This window comes from Ovis canadensis, chromosome 12 (genome assembly GCF_042477335.2).
Source record: "Ovis canadensis isolate MfBH-ARS-UI-01 breed Bighorn chromosome 12, ARS-UI_OviCan_v2, whole genome shotgun sequence".
NCBI lineage: Eukaryota > Metazoa > Chordata > Mammalia > Artiodactyla > Bovidae > Ovis > Ovis canadensis.
The window spans coordinates 51,900,268-51,928,261 of NC_091256.1; the positions used below are offsets into that span (position 1 = coordinate 51,900,268).

At 42.0% G+C, this 27,994-nt stretch overlaps 1 protein-coding gene and 1 non-coding gene across 9 annotated transcripts in view; one reads left to right on the forward strand and one right to left on the reverse strand.

Annotated features, from left to right (window-relative positions):
* VPS13D (vacuolar protein sorting 13 homolog D) overlaps window positions 1-27,994 on the reverse strand; it is a 266,019-nt gene that overhangs the window by 179,955 nt on the left and 58,070 nt on the right. For all 8 annotated transcript variants that reach the window (XR_011247486.1, XR_011247485.1, XR_011247487.1 and 5 more), the window contains exons 26-35: window positions 24,095-24,317; window positions 19,139-19,349; window positions 16,395-16,566; window positions 16,101-16,213; window positions 14,237-14,449; window positions 8,257-8,522; window positions 6,996-7,129; window positions 4,351-4,506; window positions 2,946-3,156; window positions 2,359-2,433 (exon numbers count right to left, since the gene is read on the reverse strand). Coding sequence is in view for 4 of the 8 variants with exons in the window: in XM_069544704.1 (XP_069400805.1) it covers window positions 2,359-2,433; window positions 2,946-3,156; window positions 4,351-4,506; window positions 6,996-7,129; window positions 8,257-8,522; window positions 14,237-14,449; window positions 16,101-16,213; window positions 16,395-16,566; window positions 19,139-19,349; window positions 24,095-24,317 (1,774 nt within the window). In the remaining 4 variants the exon portion in view is untranslated. The remainder of the gene's footprint in view (window positions 1-2,358; window positions 2,434-2,945; window positions 3,157-4,350; window positions 4,507-6,995; window positions 7,130-8,256; window positions 8,523-14,236; window positions 14,450-16,100; window positions 16,214-16,394; window positions 16,567-19,138; window positions 19,350-24,094; window positions 24,318-27,994) is intronic.
* TRNAG-CCC (transfer RNA glycine (anticodon CCC)) lies at window positions 17,353-17,425 on the forward strand. Its single transcript has one exon. It is a non-coding gene; the product is annotated as a tRNA-Gly (tRNA).

Genomic DNA, 27,994 nt, shown 5'->3' on the forward strand with positions numbered 1-27,994 from the left:
AATTGCTAAAGAGTAAAAAAAATAAAACAACGAAATGTAAACATTACGGGATATGAAGTTAACTACAACAAAAGCAATGATGATTAGGAAAAAAAGAAATTAAGGCACACAAGATAATTAGGCCTACCTTCCAATTGTTTTCAGAGGTAAAGGATAGGTAATGCAAACAATCATGTAATAAGACCACACAAGTGGTCAAAGTTTAACCTGGTACAATCCTTTCAGAAAAAGATTTGTCGATTCAAGTAAAGAGCCTCAAAAAATATCTATATCCTCTGATCCAGTTTTTATAATACTAAGTCTCACTGGTGGGCTCAGCTGGTAAAGAATCCGCCACCAATGAGAGAAACCTGGGTTCGATTCCTGGGCTGAGAAGATTCCCTGGAGAAGGGAACAGCTACTCACTCCAGTCTTCTGGCCTGGAGAATTCCATGGACTGTATAGTCGGACACAACAGAGAGACTTTCACTTTCAAGTCTCACTGCCAAAGGGGGACTTCCTTGGTGCTTTACTGGCTAAGACTCCAAGTGCCCAATGCTGAGGGCCCAGGTTCAATTCCTAGTGAAAGAACTAGATCCTGCATGCTGCAACTAAGACCCCTTATGCCACAACTAAGAGTTTGCAACTAAAGATCCCACATGTGACAACTAAAAAGTCCCAAATGCCACATCAAACATCGAAGACCCTTTGTACCACAATGAAGACCTGGTGCAGTCAAATAAACAGATACATTTTTTTAAAAAGTCTCACTACCAAAGAAACTGAAAGATGTAGACAAAAGTTCATACACAAAAATATTAATAACAGAATTGTGTATAATAATGAAAGAATGAAAAACAACTGAAGACTAAATTATAATACATCCTCAGATCAATGTAAAAGAATTGTTTACAAATAATTTTAATGACAAGGGATGATGCTGCTAATATTATAATAAAATTGTAACTAATTCTATAAAGTATTTGCAATACAATTTACCAACATGTATAAATACCACATGCGCATATGTGTGTGTGTGTGTGTGTGTGTGTGTGTGTGTTGGATACATGAGCATACTTTGTTTTATTGCACTTTGCTGATACTGTAGTTTTTACACATTGAAGATTTGTGACAACCCTGTGTTGAGCAAGTCTATCAGCACCATTTTCCCAACAGTATTACTTAATAAAGATACATACATTGTTCTTACAGACATAATGGTACTGCACACCCAACAGACTACAATAGAGTGTAAAAGCAACTTTTATTCGCACTGAGAAATCAAAAAATGTGTGTGACTCACTTGACTGCAGTATTTTCTTTATTGTGGTGGTCTGGAACCAACCCCCTAAAACCTCCAAGGTACGCCTGTATATAGTACATGGCTGGCTGAACTGGCTGAATTCGCTCAGTCATGTCTGACTCTTTGCGACCCCATGGACTGTAGCCCACCAGGCTCCTCCGCCCATGGGATTCTCCGGGCAAGAATACTGGAGTGGATCCAGTATTTCCTCCTCCAGGGGATCTTCCTGACCCAGGGATCGAACCCAGGTCTCCTGCATTGCAGACAGACGCTTTAACCACTGAGCCACCACACAGAGAAATAAAAAGGGAGGATATACATCCAAGTATCAAGACTAGGAAAATATACAGCTTTTGTTGTATCTCTGATTTAAAGATAAGGAGAGCACAGAGGGAGGTGGAGAGGTGGTGTGACACAGTGGAAGGAAGAGGGGCACACCTGGCTTTAAACCCATCCCAGCCCCACGCTAAGACATAGCCTGAGACAGAACCATCTTACCAAACCATAGCCTTACCAAACCATCTGAGCCGGTTTCCCCATCTGAAGTGAGGCTAAGAATGCCACCACCAAGGGAATGAGGATTCGACAAGAAACATGAGTAGGCACAGAGGAGCTCAATCAATGGCCAAGCTGATCAGTGTCACCACCATTACTATTCCCAGCAGCAACAGTGCTAACAGTCTACAGGGCACATGCTGTGTGTTTTGCATAGAGTGCTTCTCAGCAACAAAGGACCAAGGGAGGTCCTCTAATCCTCACTTGTACAGATAAGGAAGCACTGGAACAGAGGTCAAACTTGCCCAGGTCACAAAAGAGCCAGTAGGGGACAGCGCAAGGATCTGAAGCCAAGCAGTCGGCTCCAGAGCCCACATTTACATCCACCATAAAATACTGCATCCCATTATTACTGGCCCTAGATTATATTCAGCCCACAGAAAACCACAGAGGGCTTTCAAAACACACTCCAGCTCACTAAGGCATCCATGGGAATAGGGGAGGAAATGGAAAGACAAACATTATCAAACATTATTGTTTATCAAGATAATAGATAAAGGAAAAAGCCTTATTCAAATTACCTTGACACACCAAGAGAGCTTTGCGGCAGTCATCCATGCTAAACCCCAGCTCCTGCAGTCTAGCCAGCTGTAATTCTATGGGGGAAATGGTATATATATTTTTATAAGTAATTTAATGTAAATTAACCCACAGACTAACTGAAGCAAAAAAAGAAATCAGAAACTGGTGACTCAGTCATTTCACTTCTATAGGCAAAAATAAGCTCCTAATTGGAAGTTATCAAGTATACCCTGAAGTTTTTAAGTCTTTTCCCTATATTGGCTATGTTTTAAAAGCTTAAAACTGAAACTTGGTATTATTATCCATATTCAAAAGTTTACAAACAAAGTTTAAAACTAAACCTTACTTAGCATTACCCGTATCTCTAGAAGAAATGGTAAAAGGAAAAATACTGTAGGTTAGAATAGTTGGTTTGTGGTGTTTTCTTTATTTTAAAAATAAGAATTAGTCATACATATGACTTAACAATTATACTTAATGACAGACAATTATACCCTGAATAATCTAATTGTGCAAAAGAAAACCTTAAACAAGAAGAAGGGGAGTTTGAGAGAAGGCTGAACGGGTTTTATGGTTAAATACCTACCCAAGACAGGGTCTAAGGTGTGTCTTGTCCCTTCTCTGACTTCCTCTCCCCCTCGAGAAGCACCGGGAAGGCAGCTGTGAACGGAGCTGGCCTCCAAGGCCGCCGCGTCTGGCACCGCAGCGTTAGCTTGCTCTGGGATGGATTTTGCAATGGCAAGAAACAGCTGAACATCATTATAGGAGAGTCTGATATCCAGGGCCTGTAACTGAATCTAACAAGATTTAAAAGGTGGCAGTTTTTAAAGCTGCAGTGGCTTCTGTGTCCACACCTCTCAGAGGTACCACTCTAACTCTGGTTCTAGAAATACAACAGACACTTCCTCATTTTGAAGACTGCGGAGATCTTGAAATCAAGCACTAATAGCCACAAGGTAAGATGTCTCAGATGTGAGGTCCAATGTCACAAAACTGTACCAAACAAAACATACTACATGGGGCAAATTACTAGAGCACTTAATAATTCGGTAGAATGATTTTCTTACAAGTATATATAATCATCAAAGCAGAGAATCAGAGGAAGGCGATCCTTGCCTCCTCCAGAGCCAATTAGTAACACTCTGTTAATCCATTTTGCTTTGCTCTATTTAATTTTTTAAATTTCTGAAGCCAACTGACCCCCTTACAAAATTTCTCTCTCCTTTATTCAAATAGAGCCTTAAATGAGTCAAGTTCTATATTAATATTTCTAAAAATCTGATGTTCCTCAGTCATTAGCAATTCGGCTACCAGTGGAAAAAGCTGTACAGACACCAACACAAGACCACTTTAAAATGGGATGTCTGCTTGAAGTCTGGGTATAGTGCTTTATTTATTACTTACTTTTACCTTTTTTTTTCTTTTTGAAGCCAAAAAATCAGAATGGCTTTTCTCTTTCAAACCTCCTATAGTTCAAATGGATTATGAATTAATTACTCCCTCTCTACCAAAGAAATAAAACATCCAAGTCTTAACTGGTCCTGCCCTGGCTTCACCTGCTCTGCTTCTCCTCTCCCTCCTCCTCACGTCCCCAGACTTCTTACAGTGAGACCTCCCTCAGTCTCAGCTCTGCTGGGCCACTTCTACCCCTGACTTTGCTGCTTCCTAATTCAGAACTGCTCTCCTTCTTAGCCTATTTACATCCTATGCTCCTGATAGACTCTTCTTTTGTTTCACTCACAGTCAACATCCCTAACTATGTTGAACTCCACTTTCTGTAAACTTTCATAGAACTTCAAGATCATACCAATCAAAAGGTCTTTCATTCTCCGTAAGACAAAGATCTTCTAGGGCAGAGATAATGTCATATGTATTTTGCATTTGCTGAAGTAATGGAACTGTTGTTGAGTCTGGCAGAGTAAATAAGTAGTTCAAGTAAAGGGAAGTGTTTGGGAGAGCCTCAGTGTGTTATCCAGACTTGTCGTCATTACCTCTAAGATGGGAGGAAAATCTTCGCTATTGAATGCATCCATCAATCCTGAACTATTCTGGTAAGAAGAATTTCCCACCAGTTCCACATGAATTTGTACTGGATCGACGATTGAAAGAGCTGTGTCTTGCTCATTCCCCAGTCGGCACGAAAACACCTAGAGGATGAAATGTAATATGGCGTGAACTAATGTCTGATTTAGCAAGAGTCCCACCACCAGGAGAAAAGGGGGCCATCTCGGAAGCATCAGTCCTCTCCTATAAAAGACCCGTAACAACCACTGAAATGAACACTGTGATGAGTGAGGCTGGTGGCCTCACCCACTGCCAGCAGCACAGCGCTTCACCCGTGGGAAAGGCAGTTTCGCAATACATAACAAGAGACTTGAAAATCTCACACCCTTTGATCCAATAATCCTACTCTTGATGGGAACTAATCCAAGGAAGTAATCAAAACACAGAAAAATTCACCGAAACATCATTTAATGCTAAGTTAAAAAATAAAATTAAGAGAATCAATATTTTCAAGATATTCCCCATCTACTCAGCAGAGTATTTTGCAGCCATTTAAAAGTAACAGTTTAAAAGACTACCTAGAAAGGCAGGAAAACAGTTACAATACTGGCTGTGAAAAAGCAGCTCAATCAAAATAACATTACGCCAAAACTATAAGGGAAGAAATACATCAAAATGTCAAGAGAGATTATGTAGGTGAGATAGGTGGCGATAGGTGGTTTTTCCCACCCCTTCCCTAATTTCATGTAATATAGTTGTTACCATCATAAATGAAAATAAATATATTAATCACTGAAGCTATGTGAAAGGTACATAGGGGTTCATTATACTATTCTGTTTACTTTCTGTATGTTTGAGATGTTCTAATAAAAATAAAACGTATTTATGGGGAGAGAATAGGGACGGAGGACGCCCATTCCAGGACCATATTATGCTGCATGCTCAGCAAGAGTAGAGGAGGAAGAAGAGAGCATCGCTTTAGTCTCCCTTGCTCCTTCCTCTTTTCTGGCATTTTCTAAAGAAAGAAAAAAGAAAGTGAAGTCGCTCAGTCATGTCCAACTCTTTGCGACCCCATGGACTGTAGCCTACTGGGTTCCTCGATCCATGGGATTTTCCAGGCAAGAATACTGGAGTGGGTTGCCATTTCCTTCTCCAGGGGATCTTCCCAACCAGGGATCAAACCTAGGTCTCCTGTACTGCAGGCAGACTCTTTACCATTTGAGCCACCAGGGAAGCCTGGAATTTTCTAGAGCTACTGAAAAGCATATGACACCAAGGTCCCCTGCTGTATTCAACATTAGCTCATTTTGCCTTATTTACAATTCCCCCCCAAGGATGTATTAGGGTAGTCTTAAAATTCAGATTCAACTGTGCCACCTTAAGAACAAGACTGAAAGGAGTTTCCAGGAAGCTCAAATATTTTGCCATGGAGTTTTTCTAAGATTCCGGAGCAGGAAAGTTCCATTTTCCTTTTTTCTTCCCGGGCGTCTGCTATACAAAACCCAATGTACCTGACAGTTCATTAATCAATCACCAAACTTTCCCGTTCAAAGCTGGTATTGTGGAGGCTTGGAAAGCAGACGAACTGCAATTTGAGGACCAAGTCACATCATGCTAGCAGGCAAATCCTTCCTCTCACACTGAGGTTTCTTTACATGAGAGATACAAGTGGTAAGGAAGTAAAATCTCCACAGGTTTTATTCAGCTATTTCTGACCAGAAAAAAAAAGTACTATCCGCTGCTGAGGGTGGAAGCAATTTTTGCTCCCTCAACCTCTGAAACACCACTGGAAAGCACTGAGCATGAAAAAGTTTAATCATAAATGGGAAGCAAATGATGAGTAACTCTGACCAAATATTCTAGTATGCTAACAAGAGGAATATTAGCAGAGATCGGTGACTTAAGAATATTTGCCAGAGGAGATAATAATCTGCCTCATTTCTCCTCTGTCTCCACACATCCTGGCTTAAGAAGAGACAGAGCAGTTTTTGCATAATATTGTAGAATGTAATCTTCTGGCTGCAAAAGCCAGCCCAATGCAAATTATCTCCTTCATGAGACTGAATCAGAGCCATGAGCATCACAATTAGAGATTCAGCCCTTGAGGTCAGGGCCGACTCTCCAGAGGTACCCTTTAATAGATCAGATATCCCTGGAAGGATAGCATGCAAAGTCCGTAACACTTTAGTATCACGTTTCTATAACCAGAAAGCTCTAGGTCTTCGTGAGGACAAGCACTCAATGTGCAGAAAGCGATGCAGGAGAAACAAGGACCCCTTCCTCACCCTTACAAATTAGACAGGGCCTAGACCCACAGAACCAAGAGGACATGACAAGGAGCCTGTTGGGGAAAGGGGGATTGGAAGAGCTTCCTTGAACATTCTGAGGAAGGCTGGGTCTAAGAGAAAGAGGTACAGTCCCTCCACACATTCACAGCCTGACCCTGGGGGCCTGAATTCACACATTAGAATAACTTGGTAGATGTGAGGAGAAAATGAAGAGAAGAGGGCAAGGGTCCTCTGGTCCCATTAATTATCACCCTGAAGGAAAGTTTAGGAGGTAAAATTATTCTCCAGATGCTTTTCTCTTAAGCCAAATATTGAGTGCTTCAATCAACACAAAGACTTCTTACCTCAATGCCAAACAAACTTCCTGAAAAGGGCCGATCGACAAATCGGGGCTTGTAGGTGAGCACAGTGGTGCCTTTGAGAATGATGGCATTGGTATCGAAGCAGGATACATCTTCAACGACCACAAACTCCGTGCCTGGAAAGGACAGTATTGTCAACTAGGCCAAAGCTGGGAAGTGAAAGCAGCAGGTGTCGTAAGCCAGGCAGCACATTTATTGGGTGGGGGGCCGACAGGTCAGCCAGAAAGATCGGATGTCCAGGATGTCTGTCGACATTCTGCCGACACCCTGAGCAGGTCCTGCAGATCTGGCCAGGCGCAGCTGAGCCAACAGAGCACTGCACAGGCATAAGACTGGGACGCACTTTCTCTCTTTAGAATGTAGTTGTACGCTAGGTCTCCTGGGAGGCAGAACAGACACTGAGAAGCTCGGGAAACCACCCCTTCTCCAAGCGACAATCTGTTCTAAGTTCCCAGGAAGCAGATTCAGATACTGATGTTGGGTCAGGCAGCAAAGAGCACCGGGTCATCTGTGTATATGTTCTGGGTTGTTTACAAAGAATGCGGACCACTATTTTTGCTTTTTAAATTGATAGACACAGACAGTTTTCTATTCATCTGGACATGGACATGGCAAATTTACTTTTTGTTTTCATCAAAAAACATGTATAAACTGAACTTTTGAAACTAAATCTATTTTAAATGCCATGAGCTATCCAGCTTCTTTCAAATCACTGTGCAGGAGATAGGATATATCACAGACATAACAATAAATACACATATATGTACAGATGTGCTATGAGAGTCTGCTAGTTAACAAAAACCATGGTAAATCTGTTTATAAAGGAAAATATTCTTTTTGTAAAGCCAGCACCAATCCCCTCATTTATTTATCTTCTAAACTGAGATTTTTCACATACCACTTTTGCCTAAACTCAGTAAGGCACATTTGTTGGGGCCCTGGAGATCAAACAGAAAATTGAAGCCAGATTTAACACTGGGAAAAAAGATCACTGCCCAGGTGGGTACTCAGGCCAGGCACATGCATTAGGGGAGGTCAGAGGAGAGGGACTAGATCTTACAGCCTTCACTGTGGGCCAGGCAATTCCCATATGAAAACAGAGGTCAAGAATGTCAACAGTTGTTAGTCTGCGAAACGTGGAAACACGTTAAGTGTTCGTGTCAAAATGCAGAGGCAACAGAAAGGTCATACTGTAAGACACAAAATTAGCCTAAAATCCAAACCAAGAACTACAAACACTTACCTGTTACGTTGACCTTGACCTCCAGGTGCCTTTCGGTGGACACAGGAAGGGAAGACCGCTTGGTGACTACTCCACTTTTCACAGTTTTGGGAATTACAGCAGATTCGCTGCTCGAGTTACGGTGGCGAAAAGGAGTAACTTTAGCTGGCTTCTTAATATCACTGGGGGTATGGAGAAAATCATGCACCAACAGCAGCCAGTCAAATATGAGAAACACACGGAGATTGTTGAGAACGACTGTGAAACAGGAGGAATCCTTTGTAGACCTACAAGAAAGAAGATCATAAAAATAAAACAGAAAAAGAGGAACATGACATTTCACTAACCTGCAAATATATTACTCAATTTGGGCAGGTGATACTCTAGCGTTTCCTTTCTTACATTTTATTTATTTATTTATGGCTGTACTGGGCGTTTGCTGTTGTGCGGGCTTTTCTCTAGTCGCGGCAAGCAGGGGCTGCTCTCTAGTTGCAGTGCTTGGGTTTCTCATTGTGGGGGTGTCTCATGCTGTGGAGCATGGGCTCTAGGGTACACAGGCTTCCACAGTTGCGACAGGTGGGCTCAGTAGTTGCTGCTTCTGGGCTCTAGAGCACAGACTCCATAGCTGTGGTACACAGGCTTAACTGCTCCACACCATGTATGATCTTCCCAGATCAGGGATCGAACTCATGTCTCCTGCATTGGCAAGTGGATTCTTTACCACTGAGCCACTAGGGAAGCCTTCCGGCATCTTCTAAACTAAGATTTGGATATCAATAAACTCTGAGCCAGAGTCTAATAAAACATTCAGTATGTTTTCAAAAGTCAATCATATTTTTAAACAAGAAGGAATGTATTATAAGAAAGCAGTAGCAAGTATGTCATCCTGCAGTTCTCAGACATCCCCATCTCAGGTGCTTCCATCCCCTGGGAATCATCTGGCAATGTCTGGAGACATTTTTGTCACAAGGGAAGGGGTTCCTGTAGGCATCTTGTGGGTAGAAATCAGGGATGAGGCTAAACAACCCATAATGTACAGGACAGCCTTCACAACAAGGAATGATCTAACCTACAACGTCACCAGTGCTGAGTTTGAGAAATCCTGGTGTGGTAGAAAAACCATGGGCTTAAATCGTGTCACTTAAAAGCTGTGTTATCTAGCTTCTCTGAGCCTCTTTTCTCACTTAAAAAAAAATTTTTTTATCGGAGTAGAGCTGATTTCCTTATCCAGGGGATCTTCCTGTCCCAGGGATTAAACCTGCATCGCCTGCATCAGTAGACAGATTCTTTACCATTGAGCCATCAGCAGGTCAACCCTTGGGTCAGGAATATCTCCCGGAGAAGTAAACAGCAACCCACTTTAGTATGCTTCTCTGAAAAATCCCATAGACAGAGAAGCATGGAGGGCTACAGTCCATGGGGCAAAAGAGTCAGACCTGACTTAGTGGGACATGACTTAGCAACTAAAGAACAATAACAAAATAGTTGATTTACATGATGTTAGTTTCTGCTGTAGAACAAAGTGAATCAGTTCTACATATACATATATCCACTCTCTTTTTTAAGATTCTTTTCCCATATAGGTCATTACAAGGTATTGAGTAGAGTTCCCTGTGCTATATACTAAGTCCTCACTAGTTACCTATTTTATATACAGTAGTGTGTACCTGTCAATCTCAGTCTCCCAATTTACCACTCCTCCCCCTTTACCCTGGTAATGAGACAACTGTTTTCTACATCTGTGACTCTATTTTTGTTTTGCAAATAAGTTCATTTGTACCATTTTTTTCAGATTCCACATATAAATATCATATATTTATCTTTCTGTTTTCTCATTTATAAATCGAGCAATAATAAAACAGTAAGAGAGAAAGCACCAGGCATGTAACAGGTCTGATAAATGTCAGTTCCCTCCACTACAGGCTGTTTCTAAAAGATCAGTGAGGCAGGCACTCTTTTTTCAATGCTAAGATCACTTCTTTATAAACACCAAATTTACATACTAGTACATGATGGTTTCTCTAGCTAGAACTAGCCTGAGAACCCAGATCTTTTAGCCAAAGAGGGAGGACAAATAAGATGTTTACTGTGGCTGACACCCCAAGCACCCTAGAAGTAGCGCTGCAGGAGAGGGGAGGGGTTACTGGTTTTGTTGCCATCATTACCCTCAATTCTATATTTGAGGTGAAAACCCTAGAAGGACTCCAGGCCTGGCTTCAAGCCAAGGTGTGGTCAGGGCCAGGCACTGTCAGTATATTAGTGGGCAGAGATGGGCAAGACAAGAAAAATGGGCAGGGACGCCCCTATAATTTTCAGGGTTGAACTCTGTTCTGTGAGCCCAAAATCAATTCTGGGGCTCTGACTACTACACATACCTGCTTCACAGCCCTAAAAGGGGCTTCTATTCAGGAAAAGCTGATTCGGAGATTTTTTAAGGCTGGCTTCTCTAGCCTCTTGTTTCTCCTAAACCTGGCTCAGTGCCCCTAGAAAAAGGGCACTGTGGTGCATGTCTCCTTCATACAGATACAGCATTTTTCACAGAAACACTTTACCCTTTTGTAATAGAGAAAAAATGTCGCCCTCAGTAAAATTTTTCCACCCCATTTTGAACACAGATCGTCAGCGCTATGAACTAACTGGAAAGTCAAAGTATGTCTGATCCCTTTTCTGGAAAATATTTCAAGCCTTTAAACACTGTAAAGTGATTTATATTTGACACACAAAATCCCAACAGAAGAGCAATTCTTCTTGAGACACAGAAAGCGTTCAAAAGTTCCAATCAAGAGAACATTTTAACCCTCTCACTAACAATGGTATTTCTGTTAGAAAAACCAAGGTGGACGACTTTTATTATTAGCCTCTGAGAAATTATACATCTTTAGTATATAAATTTATAAATATTTTAAGGCTTCTTGTATATTAAAAATATAATAGGTGGGACAACTAGTCAATATTGAGGAAGCCAGTTCAATAACAAAGCAAATTGAAAAAAGAAACTGTTTCAGCAGATGGACCAAATGTATGCAAGCCTCCTGTTCAAATAAACATCATCTTCCAACAAAGGCACTGCAAATCACAGCCAGCTTATCATCTGACTGCCACCAGCCCAGTCACTAAAATGTGGTGGGCTTGACAATTATTAGACAAGACATAGGCTTTAAAATCAGAGGCCCAAGCCTGAGTTCTGACTACTTCACTTACTGGCTGTGTATCCTCAGAAGAGTTACTTAACCCCCTCCAAGCTTCTATACCTGTATCTCTAAAATGGGGAAGAAGTCACCCACTGGACAAACTTGTGAGAATTAAGTTAAAGGCAAGTAAAGTGCCTGGCCCTTGGTAAGGCTCAGTAAGAGGCAACTAGCATTCCCATTACTAAACTGTTTTAAAGTTCACACAAGGACTTCCCTGACAGTACAGTGAAGAAGAATCCACCTGCCAATGCAGGGTACACAGTTCAATCCCTGATCCAGAAAGATTCTACATGACACTTGACAACGAAGCTTGTGCACCACAACTACTGAGCTTAAGCCCTAGAGCTGGCGAGCCACAACTACCGAAGCCCTGTGCTACAACCACAGAAGCCCATACGCCTCCAGCCCGCGTTCCACAACAAGAGAAGCCACCGCAGTGAGAAGCCCGCTCACTGCAGTCAACAGCGGCTAGCCGCAGAGCAACTACTAGCCCCAGTGGCAGCTAGAGAAAGCCCATACACAGCAACGAAGACCCAGTGCAACCAAAAATAAGATAATTAATACAATGTTTTAAAAGCTCATGCAAAAGTTTAAATATCTAATTAGGCAGAATTCCTAAACACATATGGAGATCACGACCCCTCCCTAGGAAAACTCAACCCTGAGGAATTCACTGAACAGCACACTGAAATGTCACACATATACAAATAAAAGTACAATTTTGTAAGTTTTTTTTTTCCTCTCTTGCCTAACCAAGAAGCTTTTCCCAGCCATCTTACTCACTGGTTTATATAATTACAACTTATCTGCTGACATTAGCACTAATAGAATGAAACTGACACCAGTTCCAAAGGTCACCTTTTGAATTTCTATCGATCGTACCTAACTTTTCAGTTTTCAGGTCTATGCCCACTTAGTCAAAAAATTTTACAGTAGTGTATCATAAAATAACATAAGCTACATCAGGAATAATCATAACAGCTCTCATCTATGCCAAGTAGTAGCCAGAATATCTTGTTTAATTATATGTTAGTGTTGTTCAGTTGCTAAAGTAGTATCCAACTCTTTTCAACCCCATGGTTTAAGCACTCCAGGCTCCTCTGTCCTTCACTATCTCCCAGAGTTTGCTCAAATTCATGTCCACTGAGTTATGATGCTATCTAACCATCTTATCCTCTGCCTCCCCCTTCATCTTTTGCCTTCAATGTTTCCCAGCATCAGGATCTTTTCCAGCGAGTTGCCACTTGGCATCAGATAGCCAAAGTATACTGGAGCTCCAGTTTCAGCATCAGTACTTTCAATGAATATTTAGGGCTGATTCCCTTTAGGATTGACTAGTTTGATCTCCTTGATGTCCAGGAGGCTCTCAAGAGTCTTCTCCAGCATCACAATTCAAAAGCACCAATTCTTTGCTGCCCAGCCTTCTTTAGGGTCCAACTCTCACATCCATACATGACTACTGGAAAAACCATAGCTTTGACTACACGGATTTTTGTCAGCAAAGAGATGTTTAATTATTGTTGTTGTTCACTCACCCAGTCGTATCCAACTCTTTGTGACCCCATGGACTGTAACATACCAGGCTCCTCTGTCCACCTCCATCTCCCAGAGTTTGCCCAAATTCATGTCCACTGAGTCAGTGATGTCATCCAACCATCTCATTCTCTGTTGCCCCCTTCTCCTCCTGCCCTCAATCTTTCCCAGCATCAGGGTCTTCGCTAATCAGTCAGTTGTTCACATCAGATAACCAAAATACTGGAGCTTCAGCATCAGTCCTTCCAACCAGTATTCAGGGTTGATTTCCCTTAAAATGGAGTGGTTTGATCAGCTTGCTGTCCAAGGGACTTTCAACAGTCTTCTCCAGCACCATAGTTTTGAAGGCATCGATTCTTTGGCACTCTGCCTCTTAATTATCACCTCCTTCTTAAACTGTACACCTCCAAGTACAGTAACTTTCTTATTTTATAGTAGATGAAAATGCAGGTGAAGGGGATGAAAAAACTTGTCCTTGGACACATTACTAGGAAGTGGTAGATGAAGGTTTTGAGCCCAGATCTATGTGATCCCAAAACCGATGCTTTCTTCACACACAACAGTGCCTCCCATTATACCAAGAAGAAAAACATAATCTAGCTCAAGGAGGCTAAAGCTCGTTTTACAAGGAGAAGTTAGTCATTAAGACCTGCACAGATAACTCGATAATGTAAGTCAACACCACTTCCCTTCTATTATTTCTACAGACCAAAAGACTTTCTCCCCTTACATGAGTATAATTCCTTCCTTCCCCAAGTCACTTTACACATTAAAAGTCTACAGCTGATGGGGGTGCTTCCCAGGTGGCACAGTGCTAAAGAATCCACCTACCAATGCAGGAGACACAGGTTCAATTCCTGGGTGGGGAAGATCTCCTGAAAGAGAAAATGGCAACCCACTACAGTATTCTTGCCAAGAGAATCCCATGGAGAGGGGAGCCTGGCAGGGTACAGTCCATGGGGTCGCAAAGAGCTGGACACAACTTAGGGACTGGGCATGCACGTGCACACGCATCTGATAGGGAGGTTGATTTTAAGAATCTGGTTTAACCCTAACTACTTTCCTTAAGGCAACAGAGACATCTTTTGGCCAGTCAGCGAAACTGCATGGTTGCAGAACACTCAATATACAGTACACTGCACTAATAAGCCATTATTTATTTCTCAAAGATTGCTCAGTCCTTTGATGCTCTAAAGCCTACATGGTGTTGGCCCACAGGCCACAAAAGGGCATATGTCATGATAAAGAAAGGCAAGGTCAGGGTCTGGATCTCCCACCTGAAGTGCAGTTCGATCTGAATGGAGCCTTGGGTGGTGCTGCTGCTTTTAGAGGGCTGAAAGATGCAGGTGAACACGTTGGTCACACCAGGACTGGTCTTCTGCCCAGCAGAGCGGGTGTCAAAAGCCATCATGGAATGGGAAACCAAGTTAATGGACTTGGTTTGGTTGGAAAAGCTCTCATAGAGCAGTTTACACTTCTTGAAGTCAAATCTATGGTAGAAAACAGTCAAGACATTGAACGCTTCCATTTTACAAAATTACATATGTTTAAGATAAAAGAACAAAACCATAAATATGCCTAAGTTCTATGAAGGAGATAACTTCACTCTGAGATCTGTCACTGATTTTAACAGTTTCCACAAAATGGATCAAAGTGTCACCTTGCCTTGTACCTTCTTTTCCATTTCTAAGGAGACACTCTTGTCCATGGGAACTTTATGGGGAATAATAATACCACATATTTGTTGCATGCTTGGTTCGTTAGCATTCTCATTCCTCACCTAAGTTTACTAAGACTATATATTCGTAATAATCCCCAAGGGTGAGGGTCCCTTTAGTCCTTCATCTGTCAACTCCTGGCCTGCTTGGAAGAGTCTCTCTCCACAGTCTGCTGAATGTTTATGCAAGAAGTTCCTGGGAACCACCACAGCAATAACACTTTTCATGGAGAGAAGTAATGCAGCTCATCTACCAACAGAAAATGCATCTGCAACTGCCATTTTTTAAATAACAGGTAGAGCTGCAATGGGCAGCTCTTAACCACTCAGTACCATCATGACAATCCAGACAGAATTACCCTATATTGGAAGAAAGTGGCATAACCAGTCGTCAGAAAAAACTGCTGGTTCACAAGATAATCAATCTGGGACCCCAACTCCACCACATCATGTTCTCATTAATTGAGTTAGATACCTGGATGCATTTTTAAGGAAAAACAAAACAGAAGACAGAGCGTGTCCCATAGAAAAATTACTAGCCTTCAAGTCCTGTTTTCGAATACAGAACCACTTTTCCAGTCATGTGATCTTACACTCGTCAAAAACTATCTAGAGAACAGGAGTAATCTCTGCTCAACTTTACTTGACTGTCAAGAGATGAAAATGTCAAGTGTGAAAATACAATGCACTCTTGAGGGTTCTATACCAGTAATCACAAATTCCTGGTCGATAGTCATCAAGAAGACATCAGTTAGTGAACTGCTGGGTGAGCACATGCCTTATCTAAAGGCCGCCCAAGCTTCCACTCAGCTCCCAGATGCTTCTAATTGAGAACACTGGCCCTCTGCTGCCAAAACTTACAGTTCTTCAAAGGAAGCTGAAATCCAAACTTTTTCATGTACAATTCACTAATTCTGGCCAGTGAGGCCACCAACACCAGTGTTCACCAGACAGCTCTGGACTCACTCGACACAGACACAGGGAGACTGCTTTCTGACTCTGCACTCACGTGGGACCATGTTCTAGCCCCACGGGGCTTACCAGGATCTCACTGCCATTCAAGACCACTCAAGGGCTCTTCTCACTGGCACAGGAAGCTGCTCTGTCAGCCAGGGTAACTGCAGTGAGAAGAGCAGTCCAAGACCCATAATGGACACGAAACAGGAGGAGAAAAACATTGTTACTCTTCTAAGTCACTGGTATTTTGGAGTGCCTGTTATCACAGCATAACCTCAGCTGTCCTGAGTGATAGATGAATTTAAACATTTAAAAAGCATTGTGCAGACCAACCAAAAAGCATCTTGCAGGCAGACCACATTCAGCTGTGAACCACCACTCTGCCACTCTGCTTTACACGATAGCACAAGGTATACAAGATTTCTATTACCATCACTAATAGTAAAACCATATAATCACAGCCATACCTGGCTAGGGACCCAGCACCTTCTTTTCCTTTTGGATCTTTCAGCTCCAGACTTACGTTTACCATATCAATGAGGAAACACATGCACGTGTATACTTCTCCACTCAGAACAGTCTGGAAAAGGAAAATGTCAATCAATTCATAGTTGATGTCAATCTAAAAATGGAGTTAATGTCATGAAATCTAATTTGCTTGTGGCTCCATCTTCTTTCCCCAGCTGACTCTGAGGAACAGATACATAGGATGACGATCATGAGACCACAAGAGTTACAGAAGAACCGAACGTCACACTCACATGAATCCTTGGGTCTTGCAAATCATAAGGCCTCATGAATTCCTCTATGGGCTCTCCAAGGTTGTTCTCCAACAAACCCCGGATCAACTTGTACTTGCACAAATCCAGAGAACAGTGGACTGAGGAGAGATTGCCATGGATAGATATGTCTGGCACCGTATGACTTATTTCTCTACGGAAAAAGATAAAAGGTCACTTCCACAAAAAAATCAAGAACTTAACATTGACACAGCTCACACCCAAATGTAAGTGCTAACATGTACCCACCTCCCTTATCAACCAATTAATTTCTAACCTTCAATGACAAAGATTTCATAAGTCCAAGTGAAGCAAGTTAGTACAACTGAGTGTAATCGTTCAGCTACAAAAGGCCATTTTTCTCCCCAAATATACACTTATAAAGTCCCCAAATCTGACCTAACTAATTGATAAATAAAGAAAAATTTCATAAGACTCAGAAATAACTTACACATTATAGTTGGGAGAGCAATTAAGAAGAAAAAAAGACAAAAGGGAAAGATACAGGTACAGAGAACAGAGGAGTGGGGGGTGGTACAAAAATAGGTGAAGGGGATTAAGAGGTACAAACCTCCAGCCATAAAATAAACAAGCCATGGGGATATACTATACAGCATGAGCAATATGGCCAATGATAACTGCAATAACTTGGTGTGGAAACAGATGGTTACGAGGCTCACAGCAGAGATCATTTCATAATGTGTGCAAATGTCAGATTACCATGTAGCTGAGACTAACACATTATTGTACGACAACTATATTTCAATAAAAAAGAAAAAATGACAAGCTCTTTATCCATTTAGTGGTAACAAAAGAAAGGAACCAGTATTTCATAATGAGCCAAGATGGGACACTAGGATAAAACCTGACTCAGTCACTCATTTCAAGCTGAGATGGGCAGGCAGGAATGATGTTGAAAATGCCCAGGTCAAGGAGGTCTTCCCTGGTGGTCCAGTGGCTAAGACTCTGTGCTCCCAATGCAGGGGGCCCAGGTTCGATCCCTGCTCAGGGAACTACATCCTGCCTGCCGCAACTAAAGATCCCTCATACCACAAAGACCTCAGCACAGCCAAAAATAATCTTAAAAAAAAAAAAAGCCTGGGGAAGGGGGAATATACTTCATCCCAACACTGAAGAGCTTTTTCTCTACCCTCCTAAAGGTAAAGTGGATATCATGGATCCTACAGATGCTATACTCCAAGTATATAAAGCAGAGGGCCAGGATTTGCAGTTGAAAAGAAATACTAAAAACTACTTTGTCTACGGAGAAAAATCTTCATACAACCAGGTGAAAAAAGACCAGTCATGCAATTAACAAAGAAAAGCTGGAAAGGATTACCAAGAACCCCCGGGTTGCCAGGTCCAGGGCAGGAGAGGCTGATCAGATACCCTGTGTTTAGTCATCCCCTTCCATCTGGGCTAACAGGGCATAATTACCCGCACATAAACACTGATGGAAGTGGGTGAAGTTTAGATAAGCAGAGTAGTAAAGCACATTTTTTTTTTGGAAAGCATTACTTGAAAAGAAAACAAAACGTTCAATTTATAAATAATGAAGCTCCTCTAAGACGTCTAAGCCAGTAAAATCAAATACAGCCCATGCCAACCATAACTGAACACCAGCCAGAGAGCACTTGAATAACAAGTAAGAATGAAACACAAAAATCCCAGTGAGAGTGGCTATGCTGTATCATTAATCCAGAGAGAAACAAAACAGTGACACTAAATGACTTGCCCAGACCAATGAACTGCAAAGGGAGTGGCCCAAGAGGGATTAAAATCACACTCTGGAAAAGGAGTGACACTGTTTTTCAAAACGCTGCAAATGAATATCATTTGCTTTCATTACTTCACAGCCACGCCTCATTTCTCCCTGAAGTTAAGATCTGAGTGTTGCTGCTTTCTCCAAAATTAATGCCCCAAACTGAACAGGCATCACACACTGTAACCAGCAGTCCCAGTCCACTGCTGGGGCCAGTAGAGCGTAAGCACTACCAGAGGACCTTGTTAATATGCACCTGAGGCTTGGTCCTGAGAGTCAGCTTCTACTGGTCTCAGATAGGGTCTGAGTGCATTCCTTTTCAGTAAGTTTCCCAGTCAGATATAGAACTAACTGAGGCCATGCTCCAAACTACAGAAATTAAGCATCCTGTGCTTTGAAGCCAATTAAGAAGGAAATTACAGTCAGTTCAATGGTCTTTATGGAGCATTTTCAGACGGCTAATTGGAGTAAAATGGGCAAAATAGCATCTAAACAGTTACTCTGATTCAGTGGAGCTCCAGGGTAAATTTCAATAGCAGGTCCAGAATCTATTGCATTTGAAACACAGAATCCAAATGACATTTCTTCCAAATACTTCTTCCGTGCCATCACTACCTCCCTTCTGCCATCGAAATCCATGCTAAATTCAGGTCCCTTACTCTTTGTTTCTAAGGCACCTACTGTCATCCTACAATACAGTTTAAAATCGAATCAAACACGAAATTAGAATCATATACTTACCTTCCTATATCCCTCAACGAAATGCAAGCTCCATATAGGCAGAAGTTTTTTCTTTCATCATAGGAGCCCTCATGTCTAGCAGATGGTAGGGACTCAACACGTATTTGTTACATAGACGAAAATGTAAGAGAATTCCCATGCCCTTCCAAACGTAACAGCACTGATTTCCAAGCTATCACAGTTCTACTTACAATAGCTAGTTATTTGAAAATAAACCACTCACTTGTCCAAATTCCTTTCCACCTGCAATTTCAGCCTACAGGGCTCGGTCAAGAGGCTTCCTCCTGTCTGTCGCACAAAATAGGAGGGGAAGATCAGGTCTGCGCTGCTGTTTTCTGAGACCCTGGAATACTCTCGTGGGTGTCTCTCTGCAGCAAAGATGTCCATGTCTTGGAGATCGACAATAATGCAATCCAGCAGACACACGTGGTCTTCTACATGGAACCAAGGAAAGGGAGACAATGAAGAAGATGGGACTCAGAAGGGGCTGGTCCAGAAAGAAACTAAACAGCTCCAAAATGTTCATTCTGTCTTTGGAAAATGTTTAGATCAGTCTCGACTCTGGCACCAAGACCTCCCTCCTCAAAGCTCCATGTGCTGAACATTGCCTACCTGCCCCCTGCACGTAGGCACAACCAGGCCACATCCTCCCAGCATTTCACTGAGGTCCAGAGACACTAACAGAGGCTAAAGGGCTTATGACTAAAAGGACTTAACATGCATCCCTCCCAAGGATATCCCACAGGGGTCTTGTGTAGAGATGATGTTACCCAAAGGTTTACAAAATTTTCCACAGCAAATATCACACGTAACCATTTCCAAACAAATATCACATGTAACCATTTTCACTAGCACCATCTAACCCAAACCACCACCATTCTTGCCTAGACCACCATGAACTCCCCTCCAACATACCCATTCCATTCCAGTCTGCATCACAAAACCATTCTGCTCACAAAATACCTCAGTAATCCTTAAAAAAATGACTGAGACCAAACATTCCCTTCCTTTATATGCTTTGATGACTGAGTTTAATCCACAGTTCTTTCTGTGAAACTCTCCTAAATCCCTTGAAAGTCCTGCATAAAAAGCCCACTGCCTACTTTTCCAACCTCATCTCAACCCATTCTCCACCTTGCCCATGAAGCTGCCAGCTCACTGGTCTTTGTTTTCCCCCACATGCCAGGCTCTTCACTGTCTGAAGTCTTGCCCACAGCAACACCCTCCTCTCTCCTTCTCTGTTCTTTCCCTCTTACCATTCTGTCTTTCCCATGACATTTATCTTCAGTTCAGTCGCTCAGTCATGTCCGACTCTGCAACTCCATGAACCGCAGCACGCCAGGCAGGCCTCCCTGTCCATCACTAACTCCACCCAAACCCATGTCCATTGAGTCAGTGATGCCATCCAACCAACTCATCCTCTGTCGTCCCCTTCTCCTCCTGTCCTCAATCTTTCCCAGCATCAGGGTCTTTTCAAATGAGTCAGCTCTTCACATCATGTGGCCAAAGTATTGGAGTTTCAGCTTCAACATCAGTCCTTCCAAAGAACATCCAGGACTGATCTCCTTTAGGATGGACTGGTTGGGTCTCCTTGCAGTCCAAGAGACTCTCAAGAGTCTTTTCCAGCATCACAGTTCAAAAGCGTCAATTCTTCAGCGCTCAGCTTTCTTTATAGTCCAACTCTCACATCCATACATGACCACTGGAAAAACCATAGCCTTGACTAGATGGACCGTTGTTGACAAAGTAATGTCTCTACTTTTAGTTTATCTTAATCTGTCCTTATTTAGATGCTTACTGGCTTTCTCATATCATTCACAAGGTGGCAGGAACTATGTCTAATAGCTTGTTACTATATAGGAGAACAAAACACTGAACACCTAGATTAGGCAGGCACTAATTAAATTAGCTCTTGCCTCATTACTGTATGGATAAATAAGTGAAAGAGACAAAAGTAGAGCTGATCTCTTAGAAGGGGATAAGGGACAGGAACAAAGGGCTTCATAATTCCCAAGTGTTGTCATGGAATCCTAGGGATATAGAAGCAATATAAAAACCACTGCCTTAACCCCATCTTAATCACAGACAGAATTCCAGAAACAAACAGCAATTTGGGAGGCAAAATATGGTCAGGAAAGAGATCTTTCTATAAAACACCCCAGTAAGAGCCTACAGTATAGCTAAGGGAACTCTACTCAGTGCTCTGTGGTGACCTAAATGGGAGGGAAATCCAAAACAGAGGGGATATATGTATACATAGAGCTGATTCACTCTGATGTACAGTGGAAACTAATACAACATTGTAAAGCAACTATACTCCAATAGAAATTAATTTTAAAAAATTCCAAATCGCTTCCTAATAGGCTTCTAAATATATGTACTGTTGCTGTTCAGTCGCTAAGTCATGTCTGACTCTTTCACGATCCCATAGACTGCAGCCTGCCAGGCTCCTTTGTCCATGGGATTTCCCAGGCACGATTATTGGAGTTGGTTGCCATTTCCTTCCCCAGGAGATCTTCCTGAGCCAGGGATCTAACCCACGTCTCTTGCATCGCAGGTAGATTCTTTACTGCTGGCCCACCTACCTTTGGCCTCAATTCCTAGTCATCACTATTATCAGAACAACAACAGAAGATTCAGGTACTGACTGGCCTTATGTACGCACCCAGCTTGCCCCACCGCCTACCCCATGCTATGAGTGTCCACTATGTATACAGATTGGTTGATAGCATGCAGGTTAAGACTTCTGGCTCTGGAGATAGACTGCCTAGATTCATACTACCGTTTACCACGTACATTGACATGACTATGGGCAAGTTACTCAATCTCTCTGGGTCTCTTGGTTACTGGTTCAAAAATTCTGGGTCTCTTCATCTATAACACGGGGATAAAAATAAAACCCTATAGGAGTATCATGAGGATAAACTGCAAACATTTATGAAAAAATGTGCCATGATGTCTGGCATGTAGTAAATGTTCAATACCCAGTCTTCTGATGAGGATTACAATAATCTCCTTGAATCATCAACGTAACCATAAACCCTTTTGCTGTCCCCTCTGGGACAACAAGGTACCACAAGGGATTAACTATTCTTTATATCCATCCAACATAGCCCTCAGTTAACATCCCACATCTCTCAAAGTTCAACCACACTGGACTGACTTCATCAACGGATTCTGGTGGTAAATCATATTCTGCTTCCCAAATTTCTTGAAGCAACACCTCACTTATCCAACCCACACTATCTGGAAAAACCAAAAGGTCAAAATCAAGACTCTCATCTGGAATGGCTAACTGTCAAATTCAAGAGAAGCACACCAATAACTGGGTGGTTCATGTCTTTCAAAAATGGTTACTTATGGTATTTCTGCTGTTACCTTTTCTTCAGGATTTTTATTTCTCCAGAATTAACCAGTGACTTGAAGGGATAGTGTCTAAAAGGTCACTCACAAGGACATGTTGAAGGATGCAGGAATTACTCCAGGTATACTACCACCATCTGGTGGCAACTATCTTGACAAGCCCTTAGAGACTACCTAAATCTCTTTATTTATACTGCATTTTACTATTTGGTTTGTTCTTAAACTCTTTTTTTTTTAATTTATTTATTTGGCTGTGTCGAGTCTTAGCAGCATGCAGGATCTTCATTGCATCACACAGAATCTTTCGTTGCATCATGTGAGAGCTTTAATTGCTGCTCCAGGTCTGTCTCATTGTGGTGCTTGGGCTCCAAAGCCTATGGGCTGAGTACTTGCATGTGGGCTTAGTTGATTCCAGGCATGTGGGATCTTAGTTCCCTGCCCAAGGATCAAACCCACATCCCCTGCATTGCAAAGAAGATTCTTAACCACTGGCCCATCAGGAAGTCCCTATATTTTACTAATTTAATCTTACATCTACTTCTGCTTCATTGATTATGCTAAAGCCTTTGACTGAGTAGTTCACAACAAACTGGAAAATTCTTAAAGAGATGGGAATACCAGACCACCTTACCGGCCTCCTGAGAAACCTGTATGCAGGTCAAGAAGCAACAGTTAGAACCAGACATGGAACAACAGACTGGTTCAAAATTGGAAAAGGAGTATGTCAAGGCTATATATTGACACCCTGCTTATAACTTGTACGCAGAGTATATCATGTGAAATGCCAGACTGGATAAAGCACAAGCTGGAATCAAGATTGCCAGGAGAAATATCAATAACCTCAGATATGCAGATGACACCATGCTTATGGCAGAAAGCAAAGAGAAACTAAAGAGCTTCTTGATGAAGGTGAAAGAGGAGAGTGAAAAAGCGGGCTTAAAACTCAACATTCAAAAAACAAAGCATCCGGTCCCACCACTTCATGGCAAATAGATGGGGAAACACTGTTAACAGTGACAGGTTTTATTTTCTTGGACACCAAAATCACTGCAGATGGTGACTGCAGCCATGAAATTAAAAGACGCTTGCTCCTTGGAAGAAAAGCTATGACCAACCTAGGCAGCATATTGAAAAGCAGAGACATTACTTGGCCTACAGAGGTCCATATAGTCAAAGCTATGGTTTTCCCAGTAGTCATGTACAGATGTGAGAGCTGGCCAATAAAAAAGGCTGAGCACCAAAGAAATGATGCCTTCGAACTGCGGTGCTAGAGAAGACTCTTAAAAGTCTTGGAATGCAAGGAGATCAAACCAGTCAACCTGAAAGGAAATCAACCCTGAATACTCAACGGAAAGACTGATGCTGAAGCTGAAGCTCCAATACTTTGGCCACCTGATGTGAAGAGCCGACTCACTGGAAAAGACCCTGATGCTGGCAAAGATTGAAGGCAGGAGGAGAAGGGGATGACAGAGGATAAGACGGTTGGATGGCATCATTGACTCAATGGACATGAGTTTGAGCAAGCTCTGGGAGTTGGTGATGGACAGCGAAACCTGGCATCCTGCAGTCCACAGGGTCACACAGAGTCAGACATGACTGAGCGACTGAACAACTATCCTACTTTAGAAGTCACCCAATCCTAATCTACATCCTAAAACTCTAAAGCTTTCTAAATCAGTATCAGAATCAGATGATTACTAAAGACACGCTACCACTTTGTTAGTATCTACTTGAATGGGATGCAATACCCCTTAGGATCCTGCAATGGTCTCATGAATTTCCCCTCCTTCCTCATGCAGCTCCTCTCCTCCTTTACCTGGACTGCTGGAAGCTCGGCCGACAGAGGGTGTGGCTGGCTGCCCTTGCGGCCTGGTCGAGGTGCCCGGCACAGACTCGCTCTTCAAGCTGCCTGGACTCATTCCAGCAGAAGGCATCATGATCAGCCCCTCGGAGTGGGTCCCCTTCAGGTCCTCCATGCTTGTCATTTTCCTCACACTGTGCTTGGGAGTACCCGTTGGGGAAGATGAAGGCACAGACTCCTGGGAGGAAAGAAAAGAAAATTAGCAGCAGGAATGGGGGTGGTAACTCTACTATCCTAGAAGTTCCTTCCCAGTCCTGGACTCTTCAAAGACTCTATGCCACCAGATCTCATAAACAAAAGGGCCACAGGGTCGATTCTTTCTTCCACATGTAATTCTCTGCAGAGACATTACATATAATTTAGTACCCGTTGAAAACTCTGCCAGTTTTGCAGGAACATATTTTATCTTTTGGGCTTCCCTAGTGGCTCAAAGGTAAAGAATCTGCCTGCCAATGAAGGAGACACAGGTTCAATCCCTGGGTTGGGAAGACCCTGGAGAAGGAAATGGCAACCCACTCCAATCTTCTTGCCTGGAAAATCCCATGGACAAAGAAGCCTGGCAGGCTACAGACCATGGGGTTGCAAAGAGTCAGCAATGACTTGGCAACTGGAACATGTTATCTTTTGGCTTAACAGTAAATGTCAAGATACTAATTACTGGTGGTTTAATCTAGGTCAATACAACAAAGGCAAATCTCTCAGCCATACAATATACTGTTGATTTGCTGGAGGGGAGGGACTCTTTTTTCCTAAGAAAATGCATCTAACAGCAATACGGAATGAAGCCCCTCTAATGTGTTTGTACATTCTAGAAGTCTCCCCTCTCAGGTTTACATTTCTCATCTAAGTAACTGTAAATGGAAAACACAGGCAAGCCATTCCTATCATGTTTCTGTTCAAGGGCATAAAAATTAAGGGCAAATACAGAATAAAATTAATTCTGTAACTCTACTGAAAATATCACATGCTTTTCCTACATATCTAGTACCTTCAGTTAATTGCTAACAGGGCAAATCTTTTTCACCAGAATGGTTCAATAACTGACATTTAAACTTTGCGTGGTTCCTTCCCTCAAGACTCAGAGTTACATATTCTTATAGTTTCTGCAGCATCAGTTTGTTCTCATCTATCCATTCTCACTAGCAAGCTGGAAGGAGAGGAAGACTCCCAAGGACTGCTTTATATGTATATTCCTCTCAGCATTCGAAAAGGAGATGATAGTACTATTCACCTTCGCAGTTATCTTGAGTAGTAATTACATGTAACGGTGAAAGAAACCAGTTATTTTTTTGCAATTCCTTTTTGCAAGGCAAATGACTAGCTAAATGCTATCATTTAAGTATTTCAGCGTTAAAAACCTTCCCTCTGGCTTAGTTTATTTAAACGCCTGAGAGTATTTGTTGCTCTTTCATTATATTCATCTCTCCATCCTCTCTGAGTTGGTTTAAATAAATCGGTGGCTTGAGGGGATTAACTCAAAGCTTTTGAAATACTTAGAAATTAAGTTTAAGCCCAAACTATGTTTAAAAAAAATGAAAGAAAAAGCATATGCAAAAAATTCAGACCTGCCCTCATTAAGACATGGACTTATGTAAAACAATTCCAAACTCACTGGAATCATTGAACTCAAAGGCAAATGACCCCTCTGCAAGCTTTGATTCTAGGACTATTTCCTGTTCTTTAACCACTGGAATGCATACTAGACAAACCTCACATGGGCAGATGCATTAAAGAGCAAATGTAAATGCAAAGTGATCTTTTGGAGAACAAAAGTAATTACTCACTTCACGTAGGCCTAGATCATGGAGCTTGACTATACATGTATAGAGTAAGTTTCACAGATGAATTAATTGGATTAAATACTTTAACAAGAAACACACTCCAAGCAAACCTTATGGAATTTCACAGAACAACCCACTGGCACGTAACAAGACAAAGTCTTTTAGAATTGAAGGAAATAAAATAAGGTCATCAAGAAAGTATTACCTAGGGAAGGAAAGGAGAAAGGAAGGAAGGAGGGAGGCAGGGAAGAAGGAATTACTTTTAATGATCCTTAAGAAGGATTCCTCTACACAAGTGGAAAGTGATTCATCAAAGTTGGGGGCGGGGGTGGGGGGGGTGATAAGCAGGCTTTCCCAAGTAATGAAATATTTTAAAGGATTGGTTTTCAAGATTTTCTTTTTTAAGCAAATGAATGAAAGTTGACTGCTGAATCCCATAAGGTTTTTCCGAATAACTAGGAGGCAAAAAAAGCATATCGCACCTTAAAGAAAAAGGGGTCCTTGTATGTGCTGCCACTTAAAATTAAATCCTCGAAAGCGAAATACAGGGAAATTTTTTCATTAAAATGCTACAAACTATGCACTTGTTATTTGGTGTACTTAACAAAACAGAAACCCTTCTGCAAAACTTTCTTGAGATACTTTGGCAATTCTTCTTTAGAAGCTAACTTCAGAGTCAGCTCATAAGCCCATATACAGATATATCTGACACAGAAAAATAACCCCTTTATCTTTTCAGGAGGGAGAGAGAAAAAAAATGCTATCATTGAACTTGATCACCCATTCTGGCTCTAACGGATCTCTTCCTAAAAACTTGGGCCTCAAAACAACGATTTCCCACAAACAAATATATTTCAAAGAACTAACTAAAGTCTCAGAAGGCAGTTTCTGAGGAAGAATTCAGCTCTCCCTAGGGCAGCAAGGAAGGGCAGTAGAGGTGGATAAGAGAGGCAAATGCCCGGAAGTAACCGTGGGGACAACAGTCATATGCCAGCACCAGCTCTGATACATTTGTTCAATATCCAGTTGCATTAATTATAAGCATTGTACAGTTTTAAAAAAAATAGTAAGAAATTTTAGATGCAGTTATCAATCTTTCTTTTTATAAATGGATTTTTCTTTATTTTCTTTAAGGCTCGAGCCAGTAAACAGCAAAATGCCTACGACTCAAATATGAAGAGATTTTTCTCATTAACACCAAGGTTACTAGTTTTCTACTAGGCCTACTATGAAAGGTCAATGGTGATTTTGTGTTTTTTTACTGTCTTAAAAAATATACATACATGGAGGCCTATTCCTCACTCTGGAAAAAGTGAAAGTCGCTCAGTCGTGTTCAACTCTTTGTGAATTCTCCACATCAGAATACTGGAGGGGGTAGCCATTCCCTCTCCAGGGGATCTTCCCAACCCAGGAATCGAACCCAGATCTCCAGCACTGCAGGTGGATACTTTACCAGCTAAGCCACCAGGGAAGCCCCATCTGGAAAGAAGGCCTATTATTCCAACAGGAGGGGCTTCCAACAGCAAGGTGAACCAGCAAGTCCTCAACCGTCAGCTGTCTGAATGCAGGGCGTGCGGATGAGTAAACCTGTGCCGCACTTCCATCCGTGCTGCTTATCACTACTATTCTGTGCTGGTTCACCCTGTGCTCCGATCGCTAAATCTGGTTCGTCTCAGCAGCTGCAGTGAGATAAGATATGGACAACCTGCCCTCTAACCTATCATCCAAACACCCCTACTCTGGGCCCTAAGCCCAAGGTCATAACACTTGAACGTGGTTCCCATGGTTCTCACTGTCTCATCTCCACTCTCCTCACTCCAGTTATTCCCACTCATTGAATCAAGTATTTTCAGTTCAGGGTGATGGGTTAGCAGTAGTGAGTAACTGGATGAGTGAGAAGTAGAACAATGAAGAAAACTATAGAGACAGTCATTTGAAAAGAGCAACACTATTTGAGTCCACACATAAACAACAAATGCAGTCTTCCTGTTACTTTCAACTCGACTTGAGGTCCTTGGCAAAGGCCTGGCAAGACTAGCTCCCTAATCACTCTCTTCCATTCTCTTTTCTTCCT